Source organism: Sinocyclocheilus grahami, unplaced genomic scaffold (genome assembly GCF_001515645.1).
Source record: "Sinocyclocheilus grahami isolate Dianchi unplaced genomic scaffold, SAMN03320097.WGS_v1.1 scaffold330.1, whole genome shotgun sequence".
NCBI lineage: Eukaryota > Metazoa > Chordata > Actinopteri > Cypriniformes > Cyprinidae > Sinocyclocheilus > Sinocyclocheilus grahami.
Window position 1 is genome coordinate 911845 of NW_015505509.1, and position 16712 is coordinate 928556.

A 16712-nucleotide genomic window follows, 5' to 3' on the forward strand; every position below is an offset into this window, starting at 1 on the left:
GACTGGAAATATGAGGAAAACTGCAAAAAAAAAAAAAAAAAGGAACTTGGGCCTACAAATACTTACAAAACTCTCTTGCTCTTTGGTGAAATTGTGTCCACCCATGAATCACTGGGGCTTGTGCTGTCTGGATTCAACCTCTGAAGACAGACGTGTGAATGCACGTACGCACAAAATCTCAGCAAAGATTTGTGTATCGAAGACATAATACACAAAACAATATTCTGCGTAAACAATCATAATAGCTCTTTATGAGGAAAAGCCTTAACAAACCTACCCTATCATCAATCAACAAAGGCATGGATTCGGCAGATGTGCGTTTCTGAACATCACTTTTCACAAAAAAGAATATGATGGCACTGAAACAAAGACATGATTGTGTTACATAAAAACTGTACCACAGGGTTCTCTCTCACAATAAATAAAAGGTAAGGATGTTTTTATTCCATATCCCATAAAATCAGATGGTACTGTGGATCCAATACAAAGTGACTTCAGGTCTTCGGAGGAGATTTATCATGCCTTATAAACAATCATAATAGCTCTTTATGAGGAAAAGCCTTAACAAACCTACCCTATCATCAATCAACAAAGGCATGGATTCGGCAGATGTGCGTTTCTGAACATCACTTTTCACAAAAAAGAATATGATGGCACTGAAACAAAGACATGATTGTGTTACGTAAAAACTGTACTACAGGGTTCTCTCTCACAATAAATAAAAGGTAAGGATGTTTTTATTCCATATCCCATAAAATCAGATGGTACTGTGGATCCAATACAAAGTGACTTCAGGTCTTCGGAGGAGATTTATCATGCCTTACATAGTATATTACATTTTCAATTTCAGAGAAACTTTTAGACGAGTAAAGACAGCAGCTCTTTGATCTCAAAAAGATCTTTGTGAGGTGTAACTCCTAAGTGAACTAGACAAATTTTTGGGATGGAAATATTGTCTAACCATATTAAATCAGTGTGCCTGCAGCATTTCCTTTCCATGGTCGTGGGTTTTGACCATCCTTTTGAGAACACACAATTACTTTGTAAAATGTCAGCCTTCATTAACCAAAGAAATATCCTCTTAATGGTCTGCCTTCAAATACTATGCACACAACTAATGCTTAAGGATATCACATTGCCTGCTCTCTCATTACCTTAGCAGACAAAGGCCAGCTCCACAATAATTGTGTATTGGTTTGGATACTTCCTCTGGATTCAGACCAAACCAGCCAAACCTTGAAAGGAACGAATTAAGAGGTAAATTCACATCTGCCTTTAATTAAAACTATGGATAACACTTTACAATAAAGTCCCATGATATTAACCAACAATGAGCAGTTACATTATTAATCTTTGTTAAAGTAAGTTAATAACAATACAACTGTTTATTGCTAGTTTATGTTAGCTCAGGTCCAATAATAACAAATATTAACATTTATAACTTTTGATTTTTAATCATGCATTAGTAAATGTTGGAATTTGCATTAAGATTAATAAATACTTTAGAAGCGCTTTTTTTTGTCAGTCCATGTTAACAAAAGTAGTTAACTAGCGTTAACAAATGGAACCTCAATCTAAAGTGTTACAGCTTAAAATAATATTTTTAAAACGTGCACTAAACCAGTGCAACATCATACTTCTGAGAAAAAGTAAGACTCTAAATTTCAAAAAGGCATGCAAATAGACATTCAGATCACAAAACCTGTTACTTGATTACAGATGAGCTAAAGTTAAAAATAAGCACAAATAATGTATTTAAAAAAAGTCACAATGATCTGTCATCTTACATAAACTGCTTAACATTGCATATTTTGCAATGATTTAAGCTGCATCAAGAAATTGTTCTCAGTATTTGCTTACGTCACCAATGGACTGCTTAACCAACTCAAATGGCATAAACTAGCCTGGGCCAGCATGGAAATCCATGTTCCAAAGTTTTACATCAGGAAATTCAATTCATCCCTAGTTTAAGCCCCTTCTGTCAAACATCAGTCCGGCTTACCTTGAGCTTGCCCATCCAATTAGCAATCCACTGGATCCCCAAAGCAAAATTCCAAGTCCGAGGCCAATAAACTTCACAACTGGGACTGCTGTTATATTTCCTGAGAGGTAAATCTGTTACAAATAACATCGGTGTATATTAAACACAGGTTTATTCACTCACACATATGATTTACCAGTGGCCCAAAGTGCTCCTCCAAGCATAGCAGCAGGATGGGCTCTGGAGGGGCGAAACAATGTGTCTGTAACCAGTCCAACAAACCATATAGCTGAACAGCAAATCCACTGAAAAAACATTCCTGTAAAGACAACAGATTTTAGCACACAGTCATTCAAATGTTGGCTTGAAGCATAAAAGTTAAACTCACCATCACCGGTATCAACGGTTTTAACAGGAACGAAATAACTTCCATAAAACAGCACTGCAATCACACAGGCCACAAAGCCATAAGTGGTGTCTGTACTACTGGCTTCATTATTAGAGGACAACGGCTCTAGGTATAAAACAAAACTGAAGGTTGCCCACACACTTGTTGCATGCATGTTTCAAAAAAGCATAATAACTGTCTGCAATAGAGCGACTGATTAATTTCTAAGCACAGCAATTGCCAAGCCCACACACCCAGAGGTGACACAGCAGCATAATGTCAGTCAGCAATAGATCGATCAAAATATTTAACTTTGTTTTTAATATTTAACATTTAATATACCTTCAGCTGACAATGTGCTACAGCATCTTACAACAAAAAGCACAATTACAGCTAGCAGATCCATCAGTGTCCTATGTTGCCCTTTACTCAGGGGATAAGCACTGCATTTGTTATTATGGCAATGCATGAATGCAGTGAAGTGGTTTGTTGTAAACCAGGTGTCATTAATTGGCCCCACTATCCTGCCCGACTAACCAATCAGGGTGTTGTGAGGAGGTACTTATTTTTCTTTAAAGGAGCCTCAGTCACCATTTACATTAGAGTTTATAAAAAATAAAATAAAAAAGGGGGAATGGTGAATTAACTCTCATTTTGTGTCTAAAGAAGAAAGTCATACGGGTTTGTAACTGAGGGTATAAAAAGTATAACAAATTTGGGGTGAGTTTTATAAATACTTTAGAAGCGCTTTTTTTTGTCAGTCCATGTTAACAAAAGTAGTTAACTAGCGTTAACAAATGGAACCTCAATCTAAAGTGTTACAGCTTAAAATAATATTTTTAAAACGTGCACTAAACCAGTGCAACATCATACTTCTGAGAAAAAGTAAGACTCTAAATTTCAAAAAGGCATGCAAATAGACATTCAGATCACAGAACCTGTTACTTGATTACAGATGAGCTAAAGTTAAAAATAAGCACAAATAATGTATTTTAAAAAAGTCACAATGATCTGTCATCTTACATAAACTGCTTAACATTGCATATTTTGCAATGATTTAAGCTGCATCAAGAAATTGTTCTCAGTATTTGCTTACGTCACCAATGGACTGCTTAACCAACTCAAATGGCATAAACTAGCCTGGGCCAGCATGGAAATCCATGTTCCAAAGTTTTACATCAGGAAATTCAATTCATCCCTAGTTTAAGCCCCTTCTGTCAAACATCAGTCCGGCTTACCTTGAGCTTGCCCATCCAATTAGCAATCCACTGGATCCCCAAAGCAAAATTCCAAGTCCGAGGCCAATAAACTTCACAACTGGGACTGCTGTTATATTTCCTGAGAGGTAAATCTGTTACAAATAACATCGGTGTATATTAAACACAGGTTTATTCACTCACACATATGATTTACCAGTGGCCCAAAGTGCTCCTCCAAGCATAGCAGCAGGATGGGCTCTGGAGGGGCGAAACAATGTGTCTGTAACCAGTCCAACAAACCATATAGCTGAACAGCAAATCCACTGAAAAAACATTCCTGTAAAGACAACAGATTTTAGCACACAGTCATTCAAATGTTGGCTTGAAGCATAAAAGTTAAACTCACCATCACCGGTATCAACGGTTTTAACAGGAACGAAATAACTTCCATAAAACAGCACTGCAATCACACAGGCCACAAAGCCATAAGTGGTGTCTGTACTACTGGCTTCATTATTAGAGGACAACGGCTCTAGGTATAAAACAAAACTGAAGGTTGCCCACACACTTGTTGCATGCATGTTTCAAAAAAGCATAATAACTGTCTGCAATAGAGCGACTGATTAATTTCTAAGCACAGCAATTGCCAAGCCCACACACCCAGAGGTGACACAGCAGCATAATGTCAGTCAGCAATAGATCGATCAAAATATTTAACTTTGTTTTTAATATTTAACATTTAATATACCTTCAGCTGACAATGTGCTACAGCATCTTACAACAAAAAGCACAATTACAGCTAGCAGAGCCATCAGTGTCCTATGTTGCCCTTTACTCAGGGGATAAGCACTGCATTTGTTATTATGGCAATGCATGAATGCAGTGAAGTGGTTTGTTGTAAACCAGGTGTCATTAATTGGCCCCACTATCCTGCCCGACTAACCAATCAGGGTGTTGTGAGGAGGTACTTATTTTTCTTTAAAGGAGCCTCAGTCACCATTTACATTAGAGTTTATAAAAAATAAAATAAAAAAGGGGGAATGGTGAATTAACTCTCATTTTGTGTCTAAAGAAGAAAGTCATACGGGTTTGTAACTGAGGGTATAAAAAGTATAACAAATTTGGGGTGAGTTTTTGCTTGAAATTGAACGCAGTTTCCAAACAGCTCCACTAGATGGAGATTGCTTTCCAGCTTGTTTTGATTCCGCCAGCCTTGCGCAGAAGGAGGCCGGTTAGCCAATCACATGAGGTTTGGCCAGCATCCCAAATTCTGAATATGCAATGCAGAAAAGAAGTACCAACAACACTGCTCTTTAGCCTAACCCCGACAAACAGTAATCACTGAGTGAGTTAAGAGTAATAATACTATGTATTTCCAGTATTTAACGTCCTTTTGAATGGTAAAATGTTGAAATGTGAAGTAAGAGATGAATAGCACAGTAGACTGACAAGAGTACGTTACTAGAATTAGTAGGCAGTGAAAAATCCTTGACATGAATAACCTTTTTTGTATAATCATCAGACTATTTCTGCTTTTGTTTCAGCATTTTAACTGGCATAGATGTTCTATCTCTGCAGCGTTGTCACTGTATCAAAAGTGTGTCGTTGCCATGAAAACTGAGGGTAAGGTAAGGACATAACAGGAAATTAATGTATTGTTGTAGCAAACTAAAACAGTCCCTAATGCTCACCAACGCTGCATTTATTTGATGTATTTGACAAAAACACAGTAATAATAATAATAATATTACAATTTAAAATAACAGCATGATCCTTAAGAAATCCTTCTAATGTGTTGATTTGGTGCTCAAGAAATATTTCTTATTATTTTCAATGTTCAAAACTGCACTGTTGTGCTGCATAATATATATTGAGGAAACCGTGATGCATTTTAGGATTCTTTGATAAATAGAAATAACAGCATTAAATAGAAATCTTTCGTAACATTGTAAAAGTCTTATCTGTCATTTAAAAAAAAGGCTTGAATGGTAGTGCATAATAATTTTATTCCTAAGGTGATCGAGTGCAAGGCAGCAGTGGCCTGGGAACCAGGAAAAGCACTCTCCATTGAGGAGGTGAAGGTTGCCCCTCCCAAAGCACATGAAGTACGAATTAAGGTAGATCCATAACACTACATTTATCGTGTTAGGCTAGATGTAGTATAAATGTAAACCTAAACTTAAAACACAACTTAAAAATAGGCCAGAGAATAACCATATTTATTGCTATGAACTGTATGCTTTTAAATTGACCATTATTTTAAAAATTGTATTTAAATATTTGTATTTCAATTTTTATTTTTTTATTGTGCTTTCAAAGAACCAAGTATTATTGTGACGAGAGGGGCGAGGCTGAGAGCCGTGGGAACGGAGCGAGGCCGGTGGAGTAAATGCTAATGCGCGACACCTGTGCCACTCACCGGTCTCGAGTCCCACGGAGGAGCTCCGGAAGGATAAAAGGAGGAGGGACGACAGTGTTGGAGGAGAGAAGTCCAGGCCTAGAGCATTTACTCCACTGGCCTCGCTCCGTTCCCACGGCTCTCGGCCCCGCCCCTCTCATCACAATTATTTTATTTCACTAAGAAGTGTCTTTTCATCAACTCTTTTTAGATAGTAGCATCTGGAGTATGCCACTCAGATTGGGCTTACCTGTATGATGTTGCTCAAATGAAGCCACGACCTTTTCCTTTGATCCTGGGACATGAAGGGGCTGGGATTGTGGAGAGTGTTGGTCCAGGTGTCACAAAGGTATCTAAAGGTAAACCAAAAATCCATCATAAACACTTTTAATATTCTTACTTCTACCTAGATATAAAATGTTTCTAAATGTAAGTTCTGATTTCTCAATTGCTTCATCTTAATCACTTTGCCCTAGATACATGAATGTAGAAGTGTGTAGGCATGTGACATGCATTATTTCAGAGCATGTCATTTTTATATATCTGCAGGAGATAAAGTCATTCCTCTGTTCCTGCCACAGTGTGGACAGTGTGAACGCTGCCTGAGTCCAAAGACAAACCTCTGCACCAAAGACTGGTTATAATAATAATATTAATACCCTATTTATTTATAGTAAATACAAGTTTTTTTTTCATCTGCTTTTGAATAGATGTTAACTGTATTTTTCTCTTCCTCCAAGGGACAAAACTCAACAGGGTGTTCTTGCAGATGGCACCAGCAGGATCACCTGCAAGAATCAGCAGATTTACCAGTTTATTGGTGTCAGCACCTTCTCTGAATACACTGTTGTGCCAGAGGACAATGTCACCAAGATTCACCCAGATGCTCCACTGGACAAAGTCTGTCTGCTGGGCTGTGGAGTGTCTACAGGATATGGAGCAGCAGTGAACACAGGCAAAGTGTGTGTGATTTCCACTTCCATAAGATAAAAATAACATCCCACCAGCTTGTAGCATGTGTTAGATTTTTTTGTCATTGTCTTCCCCAGGTAGAATCTGGCTCTACATGTGCGGTGTTTGGTTTGGGAGCTGTTGGACTGGCAGCTGTCATGGGATGCAAGGCTGCTGGTGCTTCCAGGATCATCGCTGTAGACATCAATCCAGACAAGTCTGAGATCGCCAAGACTTTTGGAGCAACTGAGTTTGTGAACCCTAAAGACCACAGTAAACCCATTCAGGAGGTGCTGAGGGAGCTGTCTAATGGTGGCGTTGACTTCTCTCTTGAGTGTGTGGGGAATGTGGGAGTAATGGTAAGTTCCTATAACCAGTGTGTATTATTGTTTAATTAACTGTAAGTTTATTAGTAGAGCTGTAATTTTCAAAGATGTTCTTACTTCAGTGTCGTTTATGTAAGCAAGTCAAGTTGCCATGTAGAAGAAAGTAATTTACTGTATGTGCCCTGAGGTTAATTGAACTAATACAATTTCCTCTGATTAGAGGGCTGCTGTGGAAGCGTGTAGTCCTGCAGGGGGAATCTGTGTGATTGTGGGTTGGATTGAGGTGGAGGAACTTTCTCTGGCCCCCCTGGATATCCTTCTAGGAAGAACTCTGAAAGGCACTTATTTTGGAGGTAAATGCTTTCCATGTATTTAGTGTAGTGTGAGCTGTTTGGATGGTAAATGCGCAAAATGAATAATTTTTCAGTAATTAACCTGTTGTTTTTCTGATTGACAGGTTGGAAGAGTGTTGAGGCAGTGCCCAGACTTGTTCAAGACTATATGAGCGGGAAGCTTCTGCTGGATGAATTTGTGACACACAGACTGACTCTAGATCAGGTTAACCAGGCCTTCGATCACATGATCACTGGGAAAAGGTCAGTTTTTTGCATCTATTAATGAACACAATTATTGATTTGTTTTATGATGAAAAACACAAGAAAATGTTATATGCTAAATAATCTTGTAATATTATGTAATGTTCAGCATAATCAAATGTTAATATATTATATAAATTCATTCATCTTTAGAATAACTCTCACAGTTCATATGCATGGCCGCAGCCAGGGTTTGAAAATTAGTGAGGTCTTGGGTGGGGTTAAGAATTGTGCTATTGGTTAATTACCTCTACAAACACAACTTTATATACACTTAACACTTTAAAAGAGACAGGTATGTGAAAGATGTTTTCTCTGTTTTGGAGGGATGAACATTGTTAAATTATACCATATTTATTGCATCAAAACTGATTAATACTTTACTATAGGGTGGATAATTGTATCAGTTGTTTATTAGTCATGCAACAATAGCTACATATTACTATTATAGTTTGTCATTCCTCTATAGATGATAACTTTGTATATGATAACTGTTTTTGATAACGTTGATACTTTTTTTGTAACGTTTGGTAACGTTTCTGACAGATAGTATCATGATATTTTTTTGCATTTGCCTTACCGAATGTGAATCCTGTCAACAATAACCTATCCGTGGGCTTTTTTGATTACTGTCAGTTTAAGAGCCAACGATGCAGTGTTGCCAGATATTGTTATTAAAACAAATAAAAACAGAGAAATAAATAAAAAATAAACTGAAATTACACATGCAGACACTCATATGTGGAGTGTTAAACAGAAAATTAGAGAACAAATTCAAATTCAAACATTTACAGAGGTCTGGACCTCAGTGACCTCATAGCTGGCTACGGGCATGTTCATATGGTATTGCAATATTATATTAAATTGTGATGAAACTGAAGTAGTGACAGATCTTTTCTTCTGTATTGTGTGTAACAGATTATTGAAAAAAAAATGTATTGTGGAGGGGCGGGGTTTAAGAGAACTAAATGATCATACATGAATGGATACATTTATAAAATACATAGGGAAAACTCTCTCTCTCTGTTTATAGTTTCAAATCCCACAATAAAAAGTCTAGGCATGAACAATTTGCAAAAATCTTATGTAATTTGTTCATTTGCTTCTCTCTTTCTTAGTATCCGGACAGTGATTGAGATGTGAAATGGAGATGATTCTCAATATCCTTCAAACAACTCAAGTATTTTGGTGGGTTCCTCTACCTCTCTAAAGCCTCACAATGTCATTATGTACTTTGCAGACTAGTATAAAAGACTTTTTTGCAAGATTTACAAAGAAAAAGAAAATGATTATCTGTCTGCTAATCCAAAGGTCCCTTTTCACTGCCTGTATGTATTGGCTAAAGTACACAGGCACAGCGAATTAAAAGTGCCGAAGGAAAGGAGAAGTCACATTCACTGAATAAAGCGTTGCTTGTTTTTTTGTCTATTGTCTCAAGGAGAATACAAATACCATGTCTGTTATGATCAGAAACTGTTCCACACAATAAAGCCAAGTTTGTTGAATTTGATTTGGTTGTATCTCTTCTCTATTAGCAGCAGATGGCAAGCTTGCACTGCAGGACATCCTTATTTACTCAATTTCTTTTCTCTCAATGTACACTGTACAGCAAGTGTATCTCTCCCTTCTGTGTGCCTTGAGACCAACAGTGTAAAATTTCACCGGTCTAACTTTTATTATTTCTTTTAGGCTTACCGTCATTGAATTACCTTCAGTTAAGTGTTGCAAATTTCCATGGGGCTTCAATATATGCTGATCATGACCAAACTTGTTTTGCTTTTGCCACCGTTGGGAAGAGGAAGGTTGACCCATACTGTAGTTATCTGCGGGTCACCCAATCACATGCAAGCAGGACTTTGTTCAGCTGCTGTATTGGTCAATCAGCCAGTAACACGTTTTGAATAATCATATAGCAGCTGTGCACTAGTACAAATACACTAGTACCAGCAGGTCCTCTCCTGAGCCCTGACAAAACCAGCTCTGCATGTAAGTTATTAATAGCATACAAACATTTGCAAACTGTAAATCTGTGCATGAAGTCATCTGTTTTACTGAATGCATTCTAAATACTGTGAACTAGTCAAAACTAAATTTTAGCTTTGAGGGACGTCACAATCCCCTAAATGTAAATGAATTTGAAAATTCATTAGTATAGTGTTAGTATGGATATTACGCAATGATTTGTACCTGTAGATTTAATGTTTAAGAAATGTGTACCAGTTACAGAGGAGGTCAGAGGTCAGAGGAGAACTGGCCCCCCGACTGAGCCTGGTTTCTCCCAAGGTTTTTTCTCCATTCTGTCACTGATGGAGTTTTGGTTCTACTACGAAAAGTGTTGCATGCTTCGTAATGTAAACTTGAATGAATGTAACGATATAGTGCACTTGCATACACTCTTAAAAATAAAGGTGCTTCAAAAGGTTCAAGCGATGCCATAGAAGAACCATTTTTGGTTCCAGAAAGAACCATTGTCAAAGGTTCTTTAAAGAACCATCTCTTTCTTACCTTTTTGTAATCTGAAGAACCTTATTTTGCCACAAAGAACCATTTGTGAAACAGAAAGGTTCTTCAGATATTAAAGGTTCTTTATGGAACCATTTAGACAAAAAGGTTCTTCTATGGCATCGTGAAGCACCTTTATTTTTAAGAGTGTACTTCCTTATTGCTACACCACACAGGGGTGAGTAACACATATGATACCATATATGCAATGTCATGCCTATGTGCACAGATACAAATATTAGTGGAACAGTTTATGAATGATGATAATCCATCAGAATAGCTTTAAAGTGACCCAATTTACATGAAAGCTACTGTCCCCTTTCATTTAACATGTTAAGTTAAAGTGGGATGGTACTAACAGTAAATTATGCCCTCACAAATATTTAAAATATTGCAAGAATGCATGTATATTTATAATTAGCCATAGCCATCATATTTAAAAACCACAATATGTTATTTGTATGTGACAATAAAAAAACAGTGTTACATACATCATGTGTTAATGCAATGTCAGAAGAACTATCATATATTTTGGAAACGTTTTGAAACAAACCATTCTCCAACCTGTTCAATTTATGGAGGTGAAAAAAACCTTTAACACAAGTTTCAGCATTTAAAATTTTTTTTTTTATTGTTGTTCATGTCCTTTTAGGAGGCAGTTTATAGACAACATTGGAAACGATTAATTGTATTAAAAGTGTGTGGTTAGCATGGAAACTGAGGGTAAGGTAAGGACATAAATAGGTAAGGGGAAAAAGAAAGCTAAAATACTCAAATGTTTTTTTTTAAAAGACTATGAAACAAATCACATTGAGATTTTGTTTTTCTTTAAGGTGATCAAGTGCAAGGCAGCAGTGGCCTGGGAACCAGGAAAACTGTTCTCCATTGAGGAGGTGGAGGTTGCCCCTCCCAAAGCACATGAAGTACGAATTAAGGTAAAGTAGGTCCATTACACTTCACTGGGCATGTCTGCATATAATCCGTTTACATATAACACTTATATGTAGACTTGCAATGTGATGTTGCTTGAATGACTAAGCAGTATTTATATATCAGACTAATGACTATCAGTTGACCAATGTCAGATAATAGCATCTGGAGTATGCCACACAGACTGGACTTTCCTCCATGAGGTTGGTAAAACAATGAATCCCCAGCCCTTTCCTGTGATCTTGGGACATGAGGGGGCAGGAGTGGTGGAGAGTGTTGGTCCAGGTGTCACAAAGATGTCTAAAGGTAAACAAAAATTCCACCATGGAAAGGTTTTTATTTTTTTTATTTATTTAATGTAAATAAATCTGCTTTATTTTTTCCTTAAATTTTTGCTCTAATTCAAAACACTGCACTACCATTCAACCATTTATCTATAGGAGATAAAGTTATTCCTCTAGTTGTGCCACAGTGTGGACAATGTGAACGCTGCCTGAATCCAAAGACAAACCTCTGTACCAAAAACTGGTGAGTTAATATTACTTACTACTGAGTGATGTTTGTGTGATTTATTTTCTTTTTTTGTTTGTTTGTTCTTCTGAACTCAGACTATATTCACGAGGTGGGTGAAAAACAACAACAAGCCAATTCCATTTAGACTCTCTTTATTTCCTAGGAAGAAAACTCAGCAATGTCTTCTTGCAGATGGCACCAGTAGGATCACCTGCAAGAATCAGCAGATTTACCAGTTTATTGGTATCAGCACCTTCTCTGAATACACTGTTGTGCCAGAGGACAATGTCACCAAGATTCACCCAGACGCTCCACTGGACAGAGTCTGTCTGCTGGGCTGTGGAGTGTCTACAGGATATGGGGCAGCAGTGAACACAGGCAAAGTGTGTGTGATGTCTGATTTCCACTGGAATATAAAGCAATACGTAAAATAGAAATAACATCACACCAGCGTGTAGCGTGTGTTATATTTTTTGGCATTGTCTTCCACAGGTAGAATCTGGCTCTACATGTGCGGTGTTTGGTTTGGGAGCTGTTGGACTGGCAGCTGTCATGGGATGCAAGGCTGCCGGTGCTTCCAGGATCATTGCCGTTGACATCAACCCAGACAAGTCTGAGATTGCCAAGACTTTTGGAGCAACTGAGTTTGTGAACCCTAAACATTAGCATTCTACTACGAAAAGTGTTGCATGCTTCGTAATGTAAACTTGAATGAATGTAACGATATAGTGCACTTGCATACACTCTTAAAAATAAAGGTGCTTCAAAAGGTTCAAGCAATGCCATAGAAGAACCATTTTTGGTTCCAGAAAGAACCATTGTCAAAGGTTCTTTAAAGAACCATCTCTTTCTTACCTTTTTGTAATCTGAAGAACCTTATTTTGCCACAAAGAACCATTTGTGAAACAGAAAGGTTCTTCAGATATTAAAGGTTCTTTATGGAACCATTTAGACAAAAAGGTTCTTCTATGGCATCGTGAAGCACCTTTATTTTTAAGAGTGTACTTCCTTATTGCTACACCACACAGGGGTGAGTAACACATATGATACCATATATGCAATGTCATGCCTATGTGCACAGATACAAATATTAGTGGAACAGTTTATGAATGATGATAATCCATCAGAATAGCTTTAAAGTGACCCAATTTACATGAAAGCTACTGTCCCCTTTCATTTAACATGTTAAGTTAAAGTGGGATGGTACTAACAGTAAATTATGCCCTCACAAATATTTAAAATATTGCAAGAATGCATGTATATTTATAATTAGCCATAGCCATCATATTTAAAAACCACAATATGTTATTTGTATGTGACAATAAAAAAACAGTGTTACATACATCATGTGTTAATGCAATGTCAGAAGAACTATCATATATTTTGGAAACGTTTTGAAACAAACCATTCTCCAACCTGTTCAATTTATGGAGGTGAAAAAAACCTTTAACACAAGTTTCAGCATTTAAAATTTTTTTTTTTATTGTTGTTCATGTCCTTTTAGGAGGCAGTTTATAGACAACATTGGAAACGATTAATTGTATTAAAAGTGTGTGGTTAGCATGGAAACTGAGGGTAAGGTAAGGACATAAATAGGTAAGGGGAAAAAGAAAGCTAAAATACTCAAATGTTTTTTTTTAAAAGACTATGAAACAAATCACATTGAGATTTTGTTTTTCTTTAAGGTGATCAAGTGCAAGGCAGCAGTGGCCTGGGAACCAGGAAAACTGTTCTCCATTGAGGAGGTGGAGGTTGCCCCTCCCAAAGCACATGAAGTACGAATTAAGGTAAAGTAGGTCCATTACACTTCACTGGGCATGTCTGCATATAATCCGTTTACATATAACACTTATATGTAGACTTGCAATGTGATGTTGCTTGAATGACTAAGCAGTATTTATATATCAGACTAATGACTATCAGTTGACCAATGTCAGATAATAGCATCTGGAGTATGCCACACAGACTGGACTTTCCTCCATGAGGTTGGTAAAACAATGAATCCCCAGCCCTTTCCTGTGATCTTGGGACATGAGGGGGCAGGAGTGGTGGAAAGTGTTGGTCCAGGTGTCACAAAGATGTCCAAAGGTACCTCATTTTGTACCTCAATTTACCTTTGCATAAGTATAAAAATGTAATAAAAACATGTACAATATGACAAGCAAATGCAAATGCAAAAAATAAAATAAAATCTGTGGTAATTCATTCAATAAATAATACATAAAGCATTTAGTGTAAATATTTTTTTTCTTTAAATTTTGCACTAACTCAAAACACTTCACTACCATTCAACCATTTATCTACAGGAGATAAAGTTATTCCTCTAATCGTGCCACAGTGTGGACAATGCGAACGCTGTTTGAGTCCAAAGACAAACCTCTGTACAAAAAACTGGTGAGTTAATGTTACTGAGCGATGTTTGTGTGATGTTTTTTGTTCTTCTGAACTCATAGATTATATTCATGAGGTTGGTGATAATGTAATTCCATTCTCAACCCTGGCCCTGAGCGCCCCCAACACTGCACATTTTGTATGTCTCCCTTATCTGACACCCATTTCAGGTCCTGGAGTTTCTTTTAATGAGCTAATGAGTTGAATCAGGTGTGTTTGATTAGGGAGACACACAAAATGTGCAGTGCTGGGGGGTGCCCAGGACCAGGGTTGAGAAACACTGATTTAGACACTTTCTTTATTTTCTAGGGAGACAAATCAGCAATGTATTCTTGCAGATGGCACCAGCAGGATCACCTGCAAGAATCAGCAGATTTACCAGTTTATTGGTGTCAGCACCTTCTCTGAATACACTGTTGTGCCAGAGGACAATGTCACCAAGATTCACCCAGATGCTCCACTGGACAAAGTCTGTCTGCTGGGCTGTGGAGTGTCTACAGGATATGGAGCAGCAGTGAACACAGGCAAAGTGTGTGTGATTTCCACTTCCATAAGATAAAAATAACATCCCACCAGCTTGTAGCATGTGTTAGATTTTTTTGTCATTGTCTTCCCCAGGTAGAATCTGGCTCTACATGTGCGGTGTTTGGTTTGGGAGCTGTTGGACTGGCAGCTGTCATGGGATGCAAGGCTGCTGGTGCTTCCAGGATCATCGCTGTAGACATCAATCCAGACAAGTCTGAGATCGCCAAGACTTTTGGAGCAACTGAGTTTGTGAACCCTGAAGATCACAGTAAACCAATTCAGGAGGTGCTGAGGGAGCAGACTAATGGTGGCGTTGACTTCTGTCTTGAGTGTGTGGGGAATGTGGGAGTAATGGTAAGTTAGTGCGAAAAAGCAAATGTCTTGAATCTTTTATCTAACAATACTTTTAGGCTCAAAGAGGTCTATTTCAAATTGCGAAAGCAAATCAAGTTACCATATAGTCACACTAGAACATTACTGATCTGGATTCATATGCAGATGAATGAACTGATAAAATGTCATATCTTACAATCAGAGAGACTATTCCTGCAGGGGGAGTCTGTGTGATGGTGGGCTGGACCAGGATGGGAGAACTTACTCTGGTTTCTGAGGATATTCTTCTAGGAAAAACTCTAAAAGGCTCCTATTTTGGTGGTAAAGCATGCCTGATAAATTAAAATATATCTTATGATGATCTACTGTAGCCTATATGTTGCAGCACCAAGTTGATGTGATATGGAGAATTAGGTCTAATCATTTTACAGTCCTCTCATTTCACTGTGCATTAGTGGAAAACACCTGCAATTTAAAGTAACTACTCTGTTCTTCCTGTCTGATTGACAGGTTGGAAGAGTGCTGAGGCAGTGCCCAAGTTGGTACAGGATTATATGAGTGGGAAGCTTCTGCTGGATGAATTTGTGACACACAGACTGACTCTAGATCAGGTTAACCAGGCCTTCGATCTTATGATCACTGGGAAGAGGTAAGTTCTGTGACTCTACTAATGATCTTGTATTGTGCTAAGCATTGCTACAACTGTATGCCTGACATATTTCAGTATTCTGGAATGGTCATATACCACACACATTAGTCAAGAGAAGAAATTCTTTGTTATGGTGTCTAATTATTTCTATATCTATACATATACATACATGCACTTAACCTCTTTCTTTCTTTCTTTCTCTTTTTCAGTATTCGTACCGTGATCAAGATGTGAGATGAAGTAACTGTCTTTAAACAAGTGTTTATATTCTGTTCTGACATTACATCAATCAGAGAAGAATCGGTGTTGTCGTAATGCAATACTATAATGCAATAAAGCTGCATAGGTCTCAGTTCAGATCTCACTGGTCCCAAATCCTATTCAACATAATTGTACAGTAAACATTAATAAACTTGTCACGCCACACAGCTATTTCATATTCAGTATAGTTTAATATGTGCTGTACAGAATTTTATTTCTGATATGCTTCTTTAAAATGCTTATATTTTCCAGGAATATGTATTGAGGCACAATATACCGGTTTCATACAATAAAGCTTATTCTGATGCATTTGATTTGGTTGTATCTTTTCTTTTTCACCAGTAGATGGCAAGCTTGTACTACAAACATCCTTATTCACTTCCTTTGTCTTTTGTATGCTGTCTGCATTGAGACTCGTGAGTTACTTCACTCTAACCTTTATTATTTCATATCACCGAGGCTTGGCTCAATATCCGCTAAGTGTTCATGTGTTTATGTTCCACATCGTTACAGAGCAAACCATGAGCACTCCTGTCTCTTAACTACATATACTATTATTGCCCTTTGAAGCCATATCCACCAGTTTCCATCTAAAATAATATCATCTCAGCCTTCATTGTCTTCTAGTGGGACATGAGAAGTCTCTAGAAAAATAGAAAGAGTTTTGTCATAGGGAGATGGATGGGTTTGTGTAACTAGGGGTTACATGCAGCTGATCACGGGTTGCATGTTGACCTTTGTAATATTATATATTGATTTAATATAGCAT

General features: G+C 37.5%; 3 protein-coding genes and 1 pseudogene across 9 annotated transcripts in view; 3 read left to right on the forward strand and 1 right to left on the reverse strand.

Moving 5' to 3' along the window:
* The window catches only part of tmem144b (transmembrane protein 144b), an 8078-nt gene extending 3585 nt beyond the window's left edge, over window positions 1-4493 (reverse strand). For 3 of the 5 annotated variants that reach the window (XM_016295126.1, XM_016295124.1, XM_016295127.1), the window contains exons 1-7: window positions 2712-2888; window positions 2370-2495; window positions 2178-2300; window positions 2003-2102; window positions 1155-1235; window positions 575-656; window positions 67-140 (exon numbers count right to left, since the gene is read on the reverse strand). In XM_016295126.1, the coding sequence (XP_016150612.1) occupies window positions 67-140; window positions 575-656; window positions 1155-1235; window positions 2003-2102; window positions 2178-2300; window positions 2370-2495; window positions 2712-2838 (713 nt within the window). In that variant the 5' untranslated portion in view covers window positions 2839-2888. Of the gene's footprint in view, window positions 1-66; window positions 141-574; window positions 657-1154; window positions 1236-2002; window positions 2103-2177; window positions 2301-2369; window positions 2496-2711; window positions 2889-3607; window positions 3708-3782; window positions 3906-3974; window positions 4101-4316 lie in introns of those variants that run through there. The other 2 variants (XM_016295125.1, XM_016295128.1) reach the window with 1 other exon arrangement.
* Window positions 4494-4602: 109 nt separating this feature from the next.
* On the forward strand, window positions 4603-9349 carry adh5l (alcohol dehydrogenase 5-like). Of its 3 annotated transcripts, XM_016295091.1 has the most exons (12): window positions 4603-4812; window positions 4845-4862; window positions 5113-5196; window positions 5584-5685; window positions 6178-6325; window positions 6516-6603; window positions 6707-6926; window positions 7016-7276; window positions 7464-7596; window positions 7701-7839; window positions 8958-9027; window positions 9151-9349. In XM_016295091.1, the coding sequence occupies exons 2-11, from the start codon at window positions 4845-4847 to the stop codon at window positions 8980-8982; spliced, it is 1218 nt and encodes a 405-aa protein (XP_016150577.1). In that variant the 5' UTR covers window positions 4603-4812; the 3' UTR covers window positions 8983-9027; window positions 9151-9349. The 3 variants fall into 3 exon arrangements, with proteins under 3 accessions (XP_016150577.1, XP_016150578.1, XP_016150579.1); XM_016295092.1 differs by having other exon boundaries at window positions 4802-4913; XM_016295093.1 differs by lacking the exons at window positions 4603-4812; window positions 4845-4862 and having other exon boundaries at window positions 5124-5191.
* Window positions 9350-10991: 1642 nt separating this feature from the next.
* LOC107602555 (alcohol dehydrogenase class-3-like) lies at window positions 10992-12450 on the forward strand. Its single transcript, XM_016295083.1, has 6 exons — window positions 10992-11069; window positions 11175-11276; window positions 11427-11577; window positions 11712-11799; window positions 11948-12167; window positions 12277-12450. The coding sequence occupies exons 1-6, from the start codon at window positions 11052-11054 to the stop codon at window positions 12448-12450; spliced, it is 753 nt and encodes a 250-aa protein (XP_016150569.1). The 5' UTR covers window positions 10992-11051.
* An 878-nt stretch (window positions 12451-13328) lies between these two features.
* LOC107602564 (alcohol dehydrogenase class-3-like) lies at window positions 13329-16223 on the forward strand (annotated as a pseudogene).
* The last annotated feature ends 489 nt before the right edge of the window (window positions 16224-16712 follow it).

Bases quoted from the DNA above. Each gene is read 5' to 3' on its own strand.
- LOC107602555 (XM_016295083.1), top strand. The intron at 11,578-11,711 runs GTAAACAAAAAT...ATTTATCTATAG, and splicing joins TGTCACAAAGATGTCTAAAG to GAGATAAAGTTATTCCTCTA. The intron at 11,800-11,947 runs GTGAGTTAATAT...TTTATTTCCTAG, and splicing joins AACCTCTGTACCAAAAACTG to GAAGAAAACTCAGCAATGTC.
- adh5l (XM_016295091.1), top strand. The intron at 5,686-6,177 runs GTAGATCCATAA...AACTCTTTTTAG, and splicing joins CACATGAAGTACGAATTAAG to ATAGTAGCATCTGGAGTATG. The intron at 7,840-8,957 runs GTCAGTTTTTTG...TCTCTTTCTTAG, and splicing joins CACATGATCACTGGGAAAAG to TATCCGGACAGTGATTGAGA.